We start from the raw sequence: 15,982 nt of genomic DNA, 5'->3' as shown, positions 1-15,982 counted from the left end.
AATGATGTATAAAAAGAATTATAGAGGGAGGATTCTGGGAAGATGGCAGAGTAGGAAGCACCTGGAATCTGTATCCCCACCAAGACAACAATCAAACTGGCAGAATCTGTCTGATGTAACTTTATATTGGGGAGATCTGGAGTCTACTGAAGGCTTGCAACTTCCCTGGGAAGGCTTAGTTAATTTCAGCCAGTTTCAGCTCTCGGTAGAGCAGCAGGCTCTCACCCTCCACTCTAGCCTCATGGCAGGCAACACACACATCTCTTTAGTAACCTACACACAGCAAGTGGGAGCCATGGTGAGCAAAAAGGACACTGTCCTCCAAATACTGGGGATCTGTGTTCTGATTGCTGCTGCTTCTTTTAATTTTTATTATAGTTGATTTACAGGGTGTGTTAGTCTCAAGTATACAGCAAAGTGAATCAGTTATACAAATCTGTCTATCTATCTCGATGTATATCCACTCTTTTTCAGATGCTCTTCCCATATAGGTCGTTACATAGTATTGAGTAGGGTGCCCTGGGTTATATAGTAGGTCCTGTTTGATATCAGTAGACAGTGCATATGTCAATCCCAATGTCCCAGTATATCCCTCCTTCTCCTTTACTCCCAGTAACCATAAATTTGTTTTCTATGCCTGTGACTCTATTTCTGTTTTGTGAATAAGATCGTTTGTATCATTTTAATTTTTTTAGATTCCACCTATTGCAATGTCATGATATTTGTCTTTCTCTGTCTGACTTACTTCCTTCAGTGTGACAATCTTCAGGGCCATCCATGTTGCTGCCAATGGCATTTGACTGCAGGTTCCACTCACAGAGGTGCAAAGAGGAGGGCAGCTTTTGTTGCTCTTCCCCTTACTGTTACAAGCCATTCTCCCTCTGGCTCAAATGACTCCCAGGGGATTTAAAGGACCAGTACACTTTTTCACACCCTTCATTTTCTTTCTCTCCTTTTGGGGCCAGAACATTAAAGACTAGGATATTCAAAAACAACTGCATATATGGGGAAAATTAGAATGTGACTGCACATACCCAGGGAAAGATGAAAGCCCAGAAAAGACCCGAGGAGACCTTAGGTTTACATCTCAGGCTGACTTTTGGTAGAGAGACAGCCTACAACAATAAAACAAACAAAAAAAGAAGCAAGTCCTGGGAAGGGGGAGAATATGATTTCCAAAGTTAATACATTACTAGATTCAAATGTCCAGTTTTCAACAACAACAAATCACAAAGCATACAAAGAAACAGGAGACTATGGCCCATTTAAATAAAACAAATAAATAAACTAACAGAAACTATGCCTGAAAAAAGTCTGATGACAACTCTACCAGAAAACCCTTACAACAACTGTTTTAAAGATGCTTAAAGCAAGATGTGGAGAAAGTCAGGAAAATAATGTATGAACAAAACAGAAATATCAGTAAAGGGAGAGAAAACCTAGAAAGAAGCCAAAAAGAAATTCTGGAGCTAGAAGGTACAATAACTGAAATGAAAAATTCACTAGAGGATTCAAAGGCAGACTGGAGAAGGTGGAAAGAATCAGTGAACGTGAAGATAGGACAATAGAAATTAAGTCTGAGGAACAGAAAGAAAAAAGATGAAAGAAAAGTGAACAGACCTTAGGGAACCTGTGAGACAACATCAAGCAGAAAACATCAGGTATGCATTGTGAGAGTCCCAGAATGAGAAAAGAGAAAGGGGCAGAAAGAATTATCTGAACAACTTTTGAGAACTTTCCAAATTTGATGAAAAATATGAATATAAACATCTAGGAATCTCGATGAATTTCAGGTAAGATGAACTCAAAGAGACTCATGTTGAGATACACAAGCAGTGGGACAGAAGCAAATGATTACACACAAGGGATCCTCAGTAAGATTTTTGACATATTTCTCATGAGAAACTTTGGAGGCCAGAAGGCAGTGGGTCAACATATTCAAAGAGTTCAAGGAAAAATATTGTGAACCAGAATCTTATAGCTGGCAAAACTTCCGTCAAAAGTGAGGGAGAAATCAAGGTATTCTCCAACAAACAAAAGCTGAAGGAATTTGTGATCTATAGACTTGACCTGCCAGAAATTCTCAAGGGAGTCCTGCAATATGAAATGAAACAACATTAGATAGTAACTTGGAGCACAACACATGGGCAATTACAAAAGCTAGCATTATTGTTAACAATGGTTTGTAAATGCATATTTACTTATCAACATGATTTGAGAGACTAACATATTTAAAGGAAAAAAACCCATTTATTAGTCTAAAAGCTAGCATGATTCTAACTTTGGTTTGTAACTCCAAATTTTGTTTGTGACATCTTTTGAGAGACTAATGAACTTAGTTTATGGTTTTTCCAGTGGTCATGTATGGATGTGAGAGTTGGAATATAAAGAAAGCTGAGTGCAGAAGAATTGATGCTTTTGAACTGTGGTGTTGGAGAAGACTGTTGAGAGTCCCTTGGACTGCAAGGAGATCCAACCAGTCCATCCTAAAGGAGATCAGTCCTGGGTGTTCATTGGAAGGACTGATATTGAAGCTGAAACTCCAATACTTTGGCCACCTGATGCGAAGAGCTGACTCATTTGAAAAGACCCTGATGCTGGGAGGCATTGGGGGCAGGAGGAGAGGGGGACGACAGAGGATGAGATGGCTGGATGGCATCACCGACTCAATGGACGTGGGTTTGGGTAAACTCCGGGAGTTGGTGATGGACAGGGAGGCTTGGAGTGCTGCGGTTCATGAGGTCGCAAAGAGCTGGACACGACTGAGTGACTGAACTGAACTGAATGAACTTAAAAGAATTATTAATTTATGTTTTGGGGCCCAATTCTATAATTCTGTGGCATCAGCACACAAAAGGGGTGGGGATGGCGATATAAAGGAGCAGACTTTCTGTATCTTATTGAAGTTGCTATTGCGGCTGCTGCTAAGTCGCGTCAGTCATGTCTGACTCTGTGCGACCCCATAGACGGCAGCCCACCAGGCTCCCCCATCCCTGGGATTCTCCAGGCAAGAAAACTTATTGAAGGTAAGCTGTAATAAATTCAAATTAGAATGTTATAAGTTTAGGATGTTAAATGTAGTTCCCATGATAATCACAAAGAAGAGAACTATAGAATATAAACAAAGAAAAGTGAGAAAGGAATGCAAATGTTTTTCTACAAAAAATCAAGTAAACAAAAAAGAAGACAGTAGCACAGGAAGTGAGGCATAAAAAAGCTATGGGGGCATATAGTAAACAAATATTACAATGATAAAAGCAAGTCTTTCCTTACCAGGAATTGGGCTTCCTTCATAGCTCAGTTGGTAAAGAATCCACCTGCAATGCAGGAGACCCTGGTTTGATTCCTGGGTCGGGAAGATCCACTGAAGAAGGGAAAGGCTACCCACTCCAGTATTCTTGGGTTTTCCTTGTGGCTCAGCTGGTAAAGAATCTGCCCTCAATGCGGGAGACCTGGGTTCAATTGCTGGGTTGGGAAGATCTCCTGGAGAAGGGAAAGGCTACCCACTCCAGTATTCTGGCCTGGAGAATTCCATGGACTGTATAGCCCATGGGGTCACAAAGAGTCGGACATGACTGAGTGACTTTCACTTTCACCAGGAATTACTTTAAATGTAAATGGATTAAGTTCTCTAATCAAAAAACAGATTGGCAGAATGGATAGAAAACACATAATTCAATAAATGCTATCTACAAAAGATTTATTTAGATGCAAGGACACAAATAGATTGAAAGTGAAGGATGGAAAAAGATATTCCAAGGAAATAGTAACCAAAAGAGAGCAAAGGTAGCTATCCTAATATCAGACAAAATAGACTTTTAGTCAAGATAGGTTACAGGTAACTAGGGGTTTTAGTAGAGGTTCAGTTCAGTTCAGTCACTCAGTCCTGTCCAACTCTTTGTGACCCCATGAACTGCAGCATGCCAGGCCACCCTGTCCATCACCAACTGTTGGAGCTTGCTCAAACATGTCCATCGAGTTGGTGATGCCATCCAGCCATCTCATCCTCTGTCGTCCCCTTTCTTCCTGCCTTCAATCTTTCCCAGCATCAGGGTCTTTTCCAATGAGTCAGTTCTTCGCATCAGGTGGCCAAAGGATTGGTGCTTCAGCTTCAGCATCAGTCCTTCCAATGAATATTCAGGACTGACCTCCTTTAGGATGGACTGGTTGGATCTCCTTGCAGTTCAAGGGACTCTCAAGAGTCTTCTCCAACACCACAGAGGTAGAGTGTATGAAAAAGCAGGCCAGAGGGTACAGAGTTTTAAATGGTAGGCAAGGAGGTCCAACCAGTCCATCCTGAGGGAAATCAGTCCTGAGTGTTCATTGGAAGGACTGTTGTTGAAGCTGAAACTCCAATACTTTGGCCACCTGATGTGAAGAGCTGACGCATTTGAAAAGGCCCTGATGCTGGGAAAGATTGAAGGCAGGAGGAAAAGGGGATGATGGAGGATGAGATGGTTGGATGGCATCACCGACTCAATAGACATAAGTTTGGGTAAACTCCGGGAGTTGGTGATGGATAAGGAGGCCTGGCATGGTGTGGTCCATGGGGTCGCAAAGAATCGGACACGACTGAGCAACTGAACTGAACTGAGGTATTCTTTCTGCAGTGTGCAGTCACTAAGGTCATCCACCAGGGAGGGGTTTTAATCCCAGACCTGAGTGTGAAGAATGAAATGGGAAGAGCACTGAGGAAGTGAACTGGGTTGAGATATTTCAGTTTACTCAGAGAACAGTACACCTTTTTCCATAAATGTCCTGATATAAAAATATTCCTAATAGGGTCTGCCTCTGAAGATATGTCTCAGAGTTAGACATGATTTTTGAAAGTATATAATAAAAGGCTAAGGATTGCCTAAGTTCCAGCACCTATTGCTCTAAAATAAAAGAAAAAAACACATTTATAGATTTTGACCAAGTTACTTTGAATCTAATTGGTTTTTAAGAGAACCAGCATAGTTAGGCTGTGTGACAATATAATAATAATGAAACTAATACAACACTATAAATCAACCATACCTCAATTTACAAAAAGAATTAAAAATAAATAAAGTGAAAGTGAAAGTCGCTCAGTCATGTCTGACTCTTTGCGACCCCATGGACTATGCAGTCCATGGAATTCTCCAGGCCAGAATACTGGAGTGGGTAGCCTTTCCCTTTTCCAGGGGATCTTCCCAACCCAGGAATCAAAACCAGGTCTCCCACATTGTAGGTGGATTCTTCACCAGCTGAGCCACAAGGGAAGCAAAAACAAATAAACAACAAGGAAATTATAGTAGCCATTGAATGAGTGCTTGCTATGAGCCAGGTACCATAAATCTTTCCTCTTTCAATACTCACAGCAACCCAATGACAAAGATTCACTTATTATCCTCATTTCATAGATAAGGAAACCAAGTCTAAGATAGGCCTGAGTCAATACACAGCATCACTTGGATTAAAATGCTGTGCTTCTTATTTCAAAATCACATCTTTACCCACTGCACTTCATGTACCTAAGCACTGTGCTTGGCAGGGGCATACAGCACTACCCCCAAGGATGATGATGTGACAAAAAAGAAACGCTTGACTTCTTTATGTTTGATTTGTTCAGCAATAAGTGTAAATAATAGCTGCCTCTTTATCACGCAGAGTAATGGGAGATAAGGCTGGTTTTCCCTCTTGGTTTGATTGCAAAGGAGGCAGCTAGGCCATGTCAGTTCATAGCTGTGAATGGAAACAAGAGGCTGCTTACAGAGTGTGGTTTATGTAGGTGGCCCAACTGAAGTTGCCTCATTTAGACAATGGGTATAATAATAATAGTACCTACCTCCTAGGGTGTTGGTAAGGATCTAGTGTACTAATATATGTCATAGATTTAGGACAGTGCTTGACAAATAGCACTATCTAAATATTGGCCATTGTTAGTATTAAAAATAGAAACTTGGCTACCAGGGATCCCTGTGGCCATAAATATATGTAACCACCAAACAGAGATAGGGGAGAAGTCCCCATTCACCTTGGCTTTCTCTCGGTAGGCATTTAGTCAGGATGATTGGCTAGCTATAATCTTGGCCAATGGTAAGCAGAACTCAAAGAATATGACAGGGATGGAGAAATAAGGTTATCGGAAAATAATAATAGCTCCTAATCTTTACCATTTCTATAATCAAGCATCACATTAAGAGTATCCCAACTTGGGAAAAAAAGAGTATCCCAACTTGGTCTTGCCTAATCCTCACAGTTCTGTGGGGTAGGTGTTAATAACTTTCCCTTCCACTCCCACCTCTGTGAAAAGACAATAGGAAGTGATGGGACAGGTGGGGGATTGGGGGGTGGGGTGGGGTTCCTGCAGGGTTCCTGGGGGCACTGTTTTTCTATACAACCAGGCAGTAAGTGCCTTTTCCAAGGACACCAGTGCAAGCCTGAGTAAGAAAAATAATTTCTCCCTCCTAAGCCATGGCACATCAGCTGTAGAAAAATACCATATGGGAAGCAGTCTTCGGGAGAGCCTCAATGAGCTCATACCGTCTAGACACATTACCCCCAACTTGCCCTTCAAGTTCTACTTCAGTTTGATAAAGCTGTAAATTCAACACTGGCACAGAAGGTCAGAGTCAGTTTCAGGCCTATGTATGTTTGGCTACCTTCCCTGAGGAGTTACTGAGATTTCAAACATCTGAGACATTATCTGCAGAATTAAAGGGCTCTCTAAATACACACAAATTCTGCAATAATGTGTAGAAGTTTGAATCGAATGATGTTGAATTCAGAGAGGTGACAGAACTTATTAAATTGGATAAAGTGAAAATTGTAGCCTGTAATGGTAAAAACACTGGCTCCAGTGCTACAAAATGAATAGGGAGAAATGGCTTTTTAATGACATTCTGTTATTGTTCATGTCTTTTTGAAGAAAAGCATATAAAACTTTTTAAAAAATGTATCCTAGCATTGAGGAAATGACTACACTGTGCCGTACTATCAGATAATTCCAGTAGAAAGAAGCTTATCACTCTGTACCCTCTTATATTACCTTTATTATACAGCATGAAGAAGTAGAAATTTTGTTAAAATGACAAATCAAACATTGTTGCCTTCCTAAGATCATTCTTTAATAAATTCATTTTAAAACTCAAAAAGAAAAAAAAAAGGTGATGAGGATTCCTGTCTGGGCAATATGACACACCATAATTACATCACAGGTTTGTGGAAATAGATTACAGGCCCCCCAAATACTTTGAGTTCCCTCCCTTAAAATTATATTTTAAACCCTAGGCCACAAGAATCAATGGTACTGTCTGAGAAACTCTGAGTGAAGCCTGTTGACACAAGTGCATTTGAAAGTTCAAAACACCAACAGATTTGTACTCTCTGTTTAGAAAGAAAGGAGGGAGGAGGGAAAATATCTACCTCCCAGTTTTTATAAAGTTTGGGTTAAATTTATACTTATTCTTTTTTGCTGTTGTTGTTTTATAATTGCTTTATTAACTTTACACTTTCCCACGCAAATAGTGAAACTCTACTGTTGACAGAAACTTAGAGTGCCAAGGCAATCTCCAGTTATACGCTGGTAACACAGAACCCACCTGGCACTTAGAAATTACATAAGGTTCATAGCCAGTGTATCGGTAAAATGCAAGGAAAAAGAGGCCAACAGTGGGAATCGCACTATTAATCTCATGGAACATGGCAGGAGTCAAGGCATAAGGCAAAATTCCTCATGGTCGTCATGGTGATTTGAGAGCTTCCCCATAAGGATACGTAGACAATTCCTCAGCTGCAGCTCTCTTAGTTTTCTCATCTCTGCTATGAATATTTACATATCATCTCTATCTCCATCACTGACCCACCTATTGGGTATGGTCTGTTGGAAATTAGGGGCAAGGTGGCAAGCCTGTCTTCCTCTATTATTTCCTGCTGGCTGGTGGCCCTAGCCCCTGCCCAAAGGACAGTCTTCCTCTCCATTCTGCATGGGCTGTTCCATTTCTTTGTTTTCCTGGGCCTATCCTCATTGTCTCCTGCTCCGCTGATTCTCACCACAAGTGCGCTGCCACACCACTTAATCCTGCAGACCTGATCCTCTTCCCCTGGCCTGATGCCAGCCCACTGTGCACAGAGCAGTAGGGAGTTGGTACCCAGGTAGGAGTCTGTGCTTATTTTTTATACTTATTTCTATCTGGGAGAGCTAAGATAAATTAATTGAAATTTCCAAGACTTGTTACTGGAAATGCCAATGAATTTTCTGTAAGAGTCAGAGGTTTGTTTTTATAATTATCTTTATGGGTTGTTTTCACCTTACAACTATGTTTTTGTTACAGAAAACTAAATGCGTTACAATGTAGGTCCTCTCCAAAGTTGAAAAGTAGGTCATAGGAAGATGGATTTGCTCACTAACCCTATGATAACTAACCTGCTGAGCATAACTGCATATTATAATGAATGCAAACAAAATATCAAAACTGGGAAGTTTCTTCTTATATTAAAAAAACCCCAAAACAAAACCCAAAGTCCTCAAGTGACATATGAGGCCCTACAGGGTCAGGTGTCCTGCCACCTCTTCGCTCTTATCTCCCTGTTGCCCTGGTCCAGCTGTCTTGACCTCCCTGCTGGTCCTTTAACACACCAGACATGGTCCTGCCTTTGTACCTTTGGACTTGCTGTTCCATTGGCTTAGAAAAGCCTCTCCCCCTGATTAAGGGTCTGATTTGCTCCCTTACTTCATTCAAGTTTGTTATTGCTTCTTACTTCATTCAAATTTGTTATCACTTATCACTCCTTCAGGGCGACCTTCAAATTATTTCATCTAAAATTGACCCGCCCACCCCATGCTCACATCCATCGTCTTCTATTCTTTGGTTTGCCTTTTCTGCCCCATAACACAAATCACCATCTGATACTTTATTATATACCTGTTGATTGTAGATTGCTGGTTTCCCCTACCAGAATGTAAGCTCCATGAAAGCAAATCTTGGTTTTGTTTACTGCTGTATCCCCAGCACTGGAACAATGCCTGGTGCCCAGCAGGTAGTAAATGAATGAAGTGAAACTAATCAAAAGATCTGGGTTCCATGACAGGAAAGAGCTTGCACTGGGAACACTGTACCAGGTAGTTTAAAAATTGCAGAGCATAGAGCCAGAAAGGACCTTGAAATCCCTGGGGATTCACAGAAACCTTGGGGTGAGTACCAGACTTTATGAAAGGAGTGGAAGGGGAAATATGGAGTAACTCTAACAGATACCTGTCTCATACACACATTGTCTTATTTCATCTTAGTATCACAACAGATGAGGAAATTGAAGATCAGAAAGGTGAAGTGACTTACCCAAAGATTTTCAGCAAAGTAGCAGGGCTGGAATCTGAAATCAGCTCTATCTGACTCTAGAAACCATGTTCTTTCCAAGACACCACACAGCTGAGGAGAAAGTTTGGCAAAGGGTATTTGTTCAGTTAAGTAATTGTTGAAGGAATGAAAAAATGCTTCACAGAGAAAGTGATTGTTCATTTGGTCTTTTTTGAGATCAAACAGCCTTAGGGAAAGACCAAAAGCAGACCAAGAGAAAGAAGAAGCTTGGACAGAAAGTTTTAAGATTAGGCAGTGAGGTGAGGAGCTGTCCAGGGAACACTGAGTATCTCAGCTTAGCTGGGGCAAAGTGTTGAAGGAGCATTTGGGAAGATCAGGTCTCCAAGGACTTGAATGTGAAAGATCTTGACAGCTTGGTTATGGAATTTGAGCTTTACCACGAGACAACAGGGAGCATTAAGCTGTAATGTGGTCAGACACTACTCTGGGAAGTCATTCTGGGGCGCTGGGGACAGGGTTAAAAAAGCGTCTTTTGTAATAGTCCCTGTGAAGGGTTATTGCCAAAGAAATCAATTCTCTCAATCCATGAGAGAGGTTGAGAGTTGAGGTTAAAACCAGCCCCCACCTACACATTCACACAATAGCCACTAGTTGGCAGCAATGTTCCAAGAAATCAGTGAGCCAGCCCCTGCAAGTAGCAGCTTCCTCAGCCAATTCCTTGGGCTGTCCTGGGATATGGTGGAACACAGAGAAAGCGGGGGGATCAGTCTTTGTGGAGGGAACCCCAAAGGTACATAGGGGAAGGAGTATGTGGAGGTCAGAGGACAGAGTGATCAATGCCTGAAGTATGGTTGCGTTGGGGCAGGGGTAGGGGGTGGGGGCTGGAGGCAGTGGAGAGAGAGAGGAGGCTACATCTGAGAGCTAGAAACATTGCAAACAGCCTTGAGTTTCCAGGCTAAGAAAGCTGAATGTTACCCTGAGGGAAATGGGAGCCCAGGAAGGGTTTTAAGTAGAAGAGAAACATGCAGAGATTTGCCTTTTAGAAAGATCACAAAGATTATTGTGTGGAGAATGAAGGGAAAGAGACAGGAAGTGAGGAGAGCAATGAGGAGGTGCTGCAGTGACCTCTGTAGAGAAAAGTGGTCTGAACCAGGGCCAGCAATGGCAGTGGACAGAACAGGTCAGATTTGTAAGAGACTTACATAAAAACCATAGAATGAGAAAGAGGGCATCAAAATGTAGTTTTCATAGAAGAGAATGAATATTCTCTCCCCATTATTAAGAACACATTCTGAATTGTTGGATTTTCTCCCTAAAACTGCATTGGGAGAACTCAGATCGTGGAACTTCTTTTAGGTCTAAATTCACTCAGCAATCCTGATCAGTCTGTGGTGGGAACTGGCAACAAAGGAATGATTAAGCAGTTGCCTCCCCAGTCTGGGGGAATAAGTCAACTCCCGTACAGCGTCCAGGTGGCTTTGCTGAAGGAAATATAGGATGCTGTGGGGTCCAGCGGGGGAACCTGATCCAGGGACCCAGGGAGAATAGACTCTTGAGCCTGAGACATCAGATAAAGGTTCTCACAAAACTGTAAGCTAAGCATTGGAAAAGAAGGGAGTTTGGGAGGAGCCCCGTTACCTATTTACTCCTTTTCGTCACAAGCCGTCACCTTTTGTGCTATAAGGTATCCCAGGTGAGCTACATTCCTCAGGATGCCAGCGCTAACCCAGCCACGGTCGCCAGCTCTTAGAGCAAACGCACCTCCCTGAAGACAGAGGACCACAGAGTCCCTTACTTGGTCCTGGACCACCGCCAGGAGCAGCCAGGCTGTGATTGGTGGGAGCCTGGGGCCCGCCCCTCACCAGCCCAACATTGCGGTTCTGATTGGTGAAGACACTGCGTAGCCCCGCCCTCCCCGCGAGTAGACAATGGAGGCTAACCACGTGGGTGCGGGAGTGCCCAGCCGGCCCTGAAGCACCGGTGTTAGGGGTCTATGGGGAAGATGAAAGATCGCCCGGGCACCAAATCTTCTACACTCACGATGGATTGCGGCCTCTCTCTAGAGGCGTCAAGGGACCGGAAACTGTGCCTCCTTAAGAATGTGGACCCACGCTGGGGCGGGCCGGGACTCCAGGCGCCTGCGTGCACCTCGCAATTTGGGAAATGGTGGCATCGGGCACGTTGGTGCAAGCCTTGTGAAGGGCGAGAACTGGGGAGTAGATTCTCGGACCTTTTCAAACCAAGGTCTGGAGCCCTGGGCTGTGGCGGGGCTAGAGTGTTTCCAGGCTCTGCCCTATTTCGGCGCCATCTGCTTTGCATCCCTAAGCTCTGGCCGCTAGCGTGCCTCTTCGGCCCTAACCCCACCCCTAGTCCGTTTCCTTCCGGTGGGACAGCAGCCAGTGTCACCATAGGTTTTTAAGAGCCCTGAGTGCACACCTGGCAGCAGGGTTCTCTGACTCTGCACTAACCCGCCTAGGGCCCCAGCGAACTAACTCCTTTCAACAGAAGACTTTTGAGGACATGGACATGTGATAAGTCCTCCTTCATCGCACCTGGCCCCTGCCCGGCATCGGTTCACCACCCTGCCTGCTTGCTCAGGCAAAGCACACCCCTTCTCTGAACTTCCCTCTTTGTGAGATGATGGCTGACTCTTCAGGTTCTTTATACCTAATGATACCAATAGACATTGCCAACTAGGATGTACTTTCTTTCCCTTCTTGCCCTGTACAACCCCTGTTCATGCCAAGCAGGTTTTAGTCTCACCTGTGTGCAGTTATGAAAGCTTCCACAGGTATATCCCACCCCACCCCCCAAGATTTTGTCAGATGAACCTCTAGGGACAAATATCTTTGGTGCTTCTATTTCATCAACTGTCTTCTGCCTGCCTGCTCTGTGCCAAGCACTGTATTTAGTACTGGACAGCCAGAAGAACAAAATTGACTTCTTTGTGTGAAATTGAGGCTAGTGGAAGAAATAGGAACTTGTGATAAAGATATAGTGCCACAGGAAAGAAACAAAGTGCTCTTGAAATTCAGGGATTGGGAGAATGGCATGAGAAATCTTTCCAGAGTGTGCAGTAGCCTATAAGCTGTATCATACAGGGCATTCTGAATTAAATAGATGGAAAAAGGCAGCTTAACAGCTCACTCTGCCCATGCAGTGAACATGATTCATTGGAGGGGATGGGAGTTTGAGGGGAGGACTGAGGTATAGGGCAGGTGGTGTGCAGTATATTTTTTCTTCTTTGCCACACCACGTGGCTTGCAGGATCTTAGTTCCCCTGACCGAGGACTGAACCTGGGCCACACAGTGAAAGCATCAGGGAATTCCTGCAGTATAACTTAAAAGCAGGGATTTAAGCATATTTGCTGTGAACCTTCAGGCACATTAACCTCTTTGAGTCTGTCAAACGTACAGAGATAGTACCTACCTCACTTTCAAGATAATGTATATCAAGGCCTGAGCATCAAGGTCAGCACATAATTGTCATTCTTTTGAATACCAGCTATCATTTGTGAAGAAAAATGGGAATGCCTCAAATGCCACAATTTTTAGGTAATCTCTAGGTAATAGAGAGCAAACAGATTTTTAAGCAGGAGAGGGTGTTGACCAATGGTGCTTGGAAATAACTGGATCTTGGAGTCAGAAAGTCTGAAGCTGTTCTAAGAGTGGCTCTCTCCCATTCCCATCCAAATCTGCCTACCCTCAATTCACACGCATTTCAAAACCATGTTTCTAAAAACCAGCCATTTATATCTGCTTAAGTAAGTTACAGAGGGAGTAAGGTGGTGTATTTACAAGTTGGTTTGTCCAGATATACTATAACTTAGTGTCTGTATTTAACATTGACAACCAAAAAATATATATAAATATCTTCCAACTATACACAGCAGGGCAGGAGTGTCCAGGTCTTCTTGCATAGTGAGTTCCCAGTTTCCCATGGCCCCCTCCTCTCATGGTGATCGTCTGGCCCTCAGTGCAAAGGAGACTAGCACCTGGCAGCCCAGTCTGGCCCCTCCGCTCTCCTCCCTGCACTCCAGTGCTCCCAACTGGTCTCAGGCAAGGGAAGATTAATTTGAGTGGTTGGGTAGGAAGAGACGGGAATAGGCAAAACCTAACAGAGCCTGACCCCTAGGTTGGGGAGACCCAGGCCCACAGAAGGGGTGGCCATAGCCACCTCTTGGGGTAGAAGACTCATAGTTTGCAGTTCGATTAGTGTGTCCTTAGGTCATAGGTCCGGCCCTACAGATTAGCTTGGCAAAGAAGGCAAGTGTCTAGGCAGGGCGTGGTCCCACCCTCAGGCACTGAGCCGTTTAGGGTGAAGCCAGGGATGTGGGTGAAGGAGACTCTGGCTGATAAAAAAATAATAACAAAATCAGTAATAAAAAATTATAAAACCTGTTGCTTATCTGAATAGATCTAAGCAACAGTCTTTTGTTAAAATCCTGGAGCCATTAATGTCCTGAATTTTCTTCTGGACATCACTGCTGGCTGAAGGAAGGAGCCCCAGGCCCGGCTCTGCTGAAATCTATCAGTTTGAGAGCCTCATCCAGCTGCCTGCGCGCTGAGAGATCCTTGGGCCGCTGGGAGCAGACCGGGCTGGAAGTGTGGGGCACCTCACACTTGGGAATCAGCTCCCAGAGGGTGGAACAGCTCCTCAGGTGTCTTGTCACTTTGGCTTGCTCCTCCCTGCCTGAAGCCGGAAGCAATCTCATCAAAGGTCCGGCCTTTTGTCTCGGGAACTTTGAAGTAGGTGAAGATGAAGAACAGAACCAGGAGCACGGTGAAGATGATGAAGACATAGGGTCCGCACAGTTCCTGAAAGACACATAGAAACACTTGGTTGGAGACCTGACGCTACATCCTGCCCTTAGGATGGACGGTCATTTTACCTTTGGGTCCTTGATCTGAAAAAGGGAATATCCACCTACAACCCAGAACTCTGCTGAACCTGGCATGTGATAAGAGCAGGTTCTGATGGCAGAGCAGAATAGACAATTCAAAGCTAAGGCAAGAACCCTGGAGTGGAGGTCAGGGTTCTGAGCCCGTAACCTGGCCTTCTGAGCCTGTTTCCTCCCCAGTGTGATTCCAGTAAGAATAGCAGGGACAGCATTTTGCACAGCGCTGTGGGATCCTGTGTGCAGGAGAGAAACGCTGGAGTGCGGGGACTCTGGGGCTCTCACCTGCACATACTGGAAGCACATGCCCACAATGAAATTCGAGGTCCAGTTGGAGAAGCCGGCGACGGCAATGGCAGCAGGACGAGGGCCCTGGCTGAAGAGTTCAGCCACAATGAACCACGGGATGGGGCCTGGGCCCACTTCGAAAAAGGCCACGAAGCCAAAGATGGCCACGATGCTCAGGTAGGACATCCAGGGCAGCCGCTCCTGTTGAGGATGAGAGAGGGGAGGAAAGTTAGGCTGGGCTGTGTTGGGTCCTCAGAGGAAACCAACTTCAGGGGCGGCCCAGGGCAGGTTCAGAACTCTGGCAGGCAGGAGGCCTCGGGCTGGCCCTGGATTTCCTGTGCGACTTAGGTACCCTGTGCCAGGTCTGTTTTCTCATCTGAACAAAACAGTTTAAGCCCTGCATGGTGCTTGTGAGCTTGCATCTGCCTCCAGGAACGGTCATGTAGTTGCACACAGGAGGTGCTAAGAAGAGGTCCCTGTGGTCCCCTGGCTCTGGCTGTGGAGCAGTCTGCTTATGGCGGGAGGATGTGGAAGAACATTCCTGAGGGTGGCTGTCAGAGGCTTGTAAGGTACCCAGCTCAGGACCAGCATTGGGCAGGCATGAAGTTCCAGAGAGCCATTCTCGAGGAGACCACAGTAGAAGAGTTATATGGTTTTGTTCCAGATTCCAGATCCCCTGCTTATCACCTATGGGGTGCTGGGCCTCTCAGTCATCAACATACTCTCTAAGCCTTGGTGCAGCTATAAAATAAGTGTCCTGGTGTTTTCCTTGCCCAAACACTGGACAAGCGAGTGGTGTGTGAAGTGCCTGGGATAAGGTTATCATAGAGGTTATAGTCACAGGCTTGGGGCCAGCAGACCTGAGGTTGATTCCTGGCTTTATCTGCTGCATTACTAACCTCACCCGGAAAGGGGTGGGGAGGGGGAAGTTTCCTCACTGGAGAAGTGGAAATATTGACTGAACTACTGTGCGTCCTGAGGACTAAGTGAGATAAGGCATGTTTCCACGCCTCTGTGGTAAGGAGGGCATTGCTTTCCAGGGCTGTTTACAAGAAGAATTGAGGCTGCAGAGGAAGACTTTGCAGAGCAGCTCCAGGGGCGAGGGAACTGGTGGGGCTGGAGGTGTGGTGGTGAGGAAGCACAGGCAGGGAGGAGCTGGTTTAAGACCGGATGAGAGTGGACAAGAGACAGCCCGAGGAAGCCGAAGGTTCGGCCCAAGCCCGGGGCTGTGGATGCGGCAGAATGAGGGGGAGGGCAGCCCCACCTGGGGTCTGGCCAGCCTGGGGCTGAGAGGAGCACCTTGGGATCAGATGCCCACGTGAGCTCCCCGTCCCCCTTCCTCTCCCCTCCCCCCTGCCGCCCCACCTCACCCCCAGAGCACAGCAACTCACCAGCAGCGCCAGCGCGATGGTCATGAGCACTGCACAGCCTGCCATGCCGGCCAGGCCAATGAGATGCAGGGTCCGCCGGCCGGCTCGTTCCACCACAAATAGCTGTGGGCAGAGAGAGTGTCGG

At 45.1% G+C, this 15,982-nt stretch overlaps 1 protein-coding gene and 1 pseudogene across 1 annotated transcript in view; both read right to left on the bottom strand.

The window, feature by feature from the left end:
- Positions 1–6,943: 6,943 nt before the first annotated feature.
- LOC133041495 (protein BEX3-like) lies at positions 6,944–12,892 on the bottom strand (annotated as a pseudogene).
- Positions 12,893–13,013: 121 nt separating this feature from the next.
- SLC2A1 (solute carrier family 2 member 1) overlaps positions 13,014–15,982 on the bottom strand; it is a 28,192-nt gene continuing 25,223 nt past the window's right edge. The window contains exons 8-10 of the mRNA XM_061122200.1: positions 15,859–15,960; positions 14,465–14,668; positions 13,014–14,099 (exon numbers count right to left, since the gene is read on the bottom strand). Coding sequence (XP_060978183.1) covers positions 13,899–14,099; positions 14,465–14,668; positions 15,859–15,960 — 507 coding nt within the window. The 3' untranslated portion in view covers positions 13,014–13,898. The remainder of the gene's footprint in view (positions 14,100–14,464; positions 14,669–15,858; positions 15,961–15,982) is intronic.

This window comes from Dama dama, chromosome 20, assembly GCF_033118175.1.
Source record: "Dama dama isolate Ldn47 chromosome 20, ASM3311817v1, whole genome shotgun sequence".
Taxonomy (NCBI): domain Eukaryota; kingdom Metazoa; phylum Chordata; class Mammalia; order Artiodactyla; family Cervidae; genus Dama; species Dama dama.
Note: the sequence above shows the minus strand (reverse complement) of the source record. Positions and strands in the feature narration are given on the sequence as shown.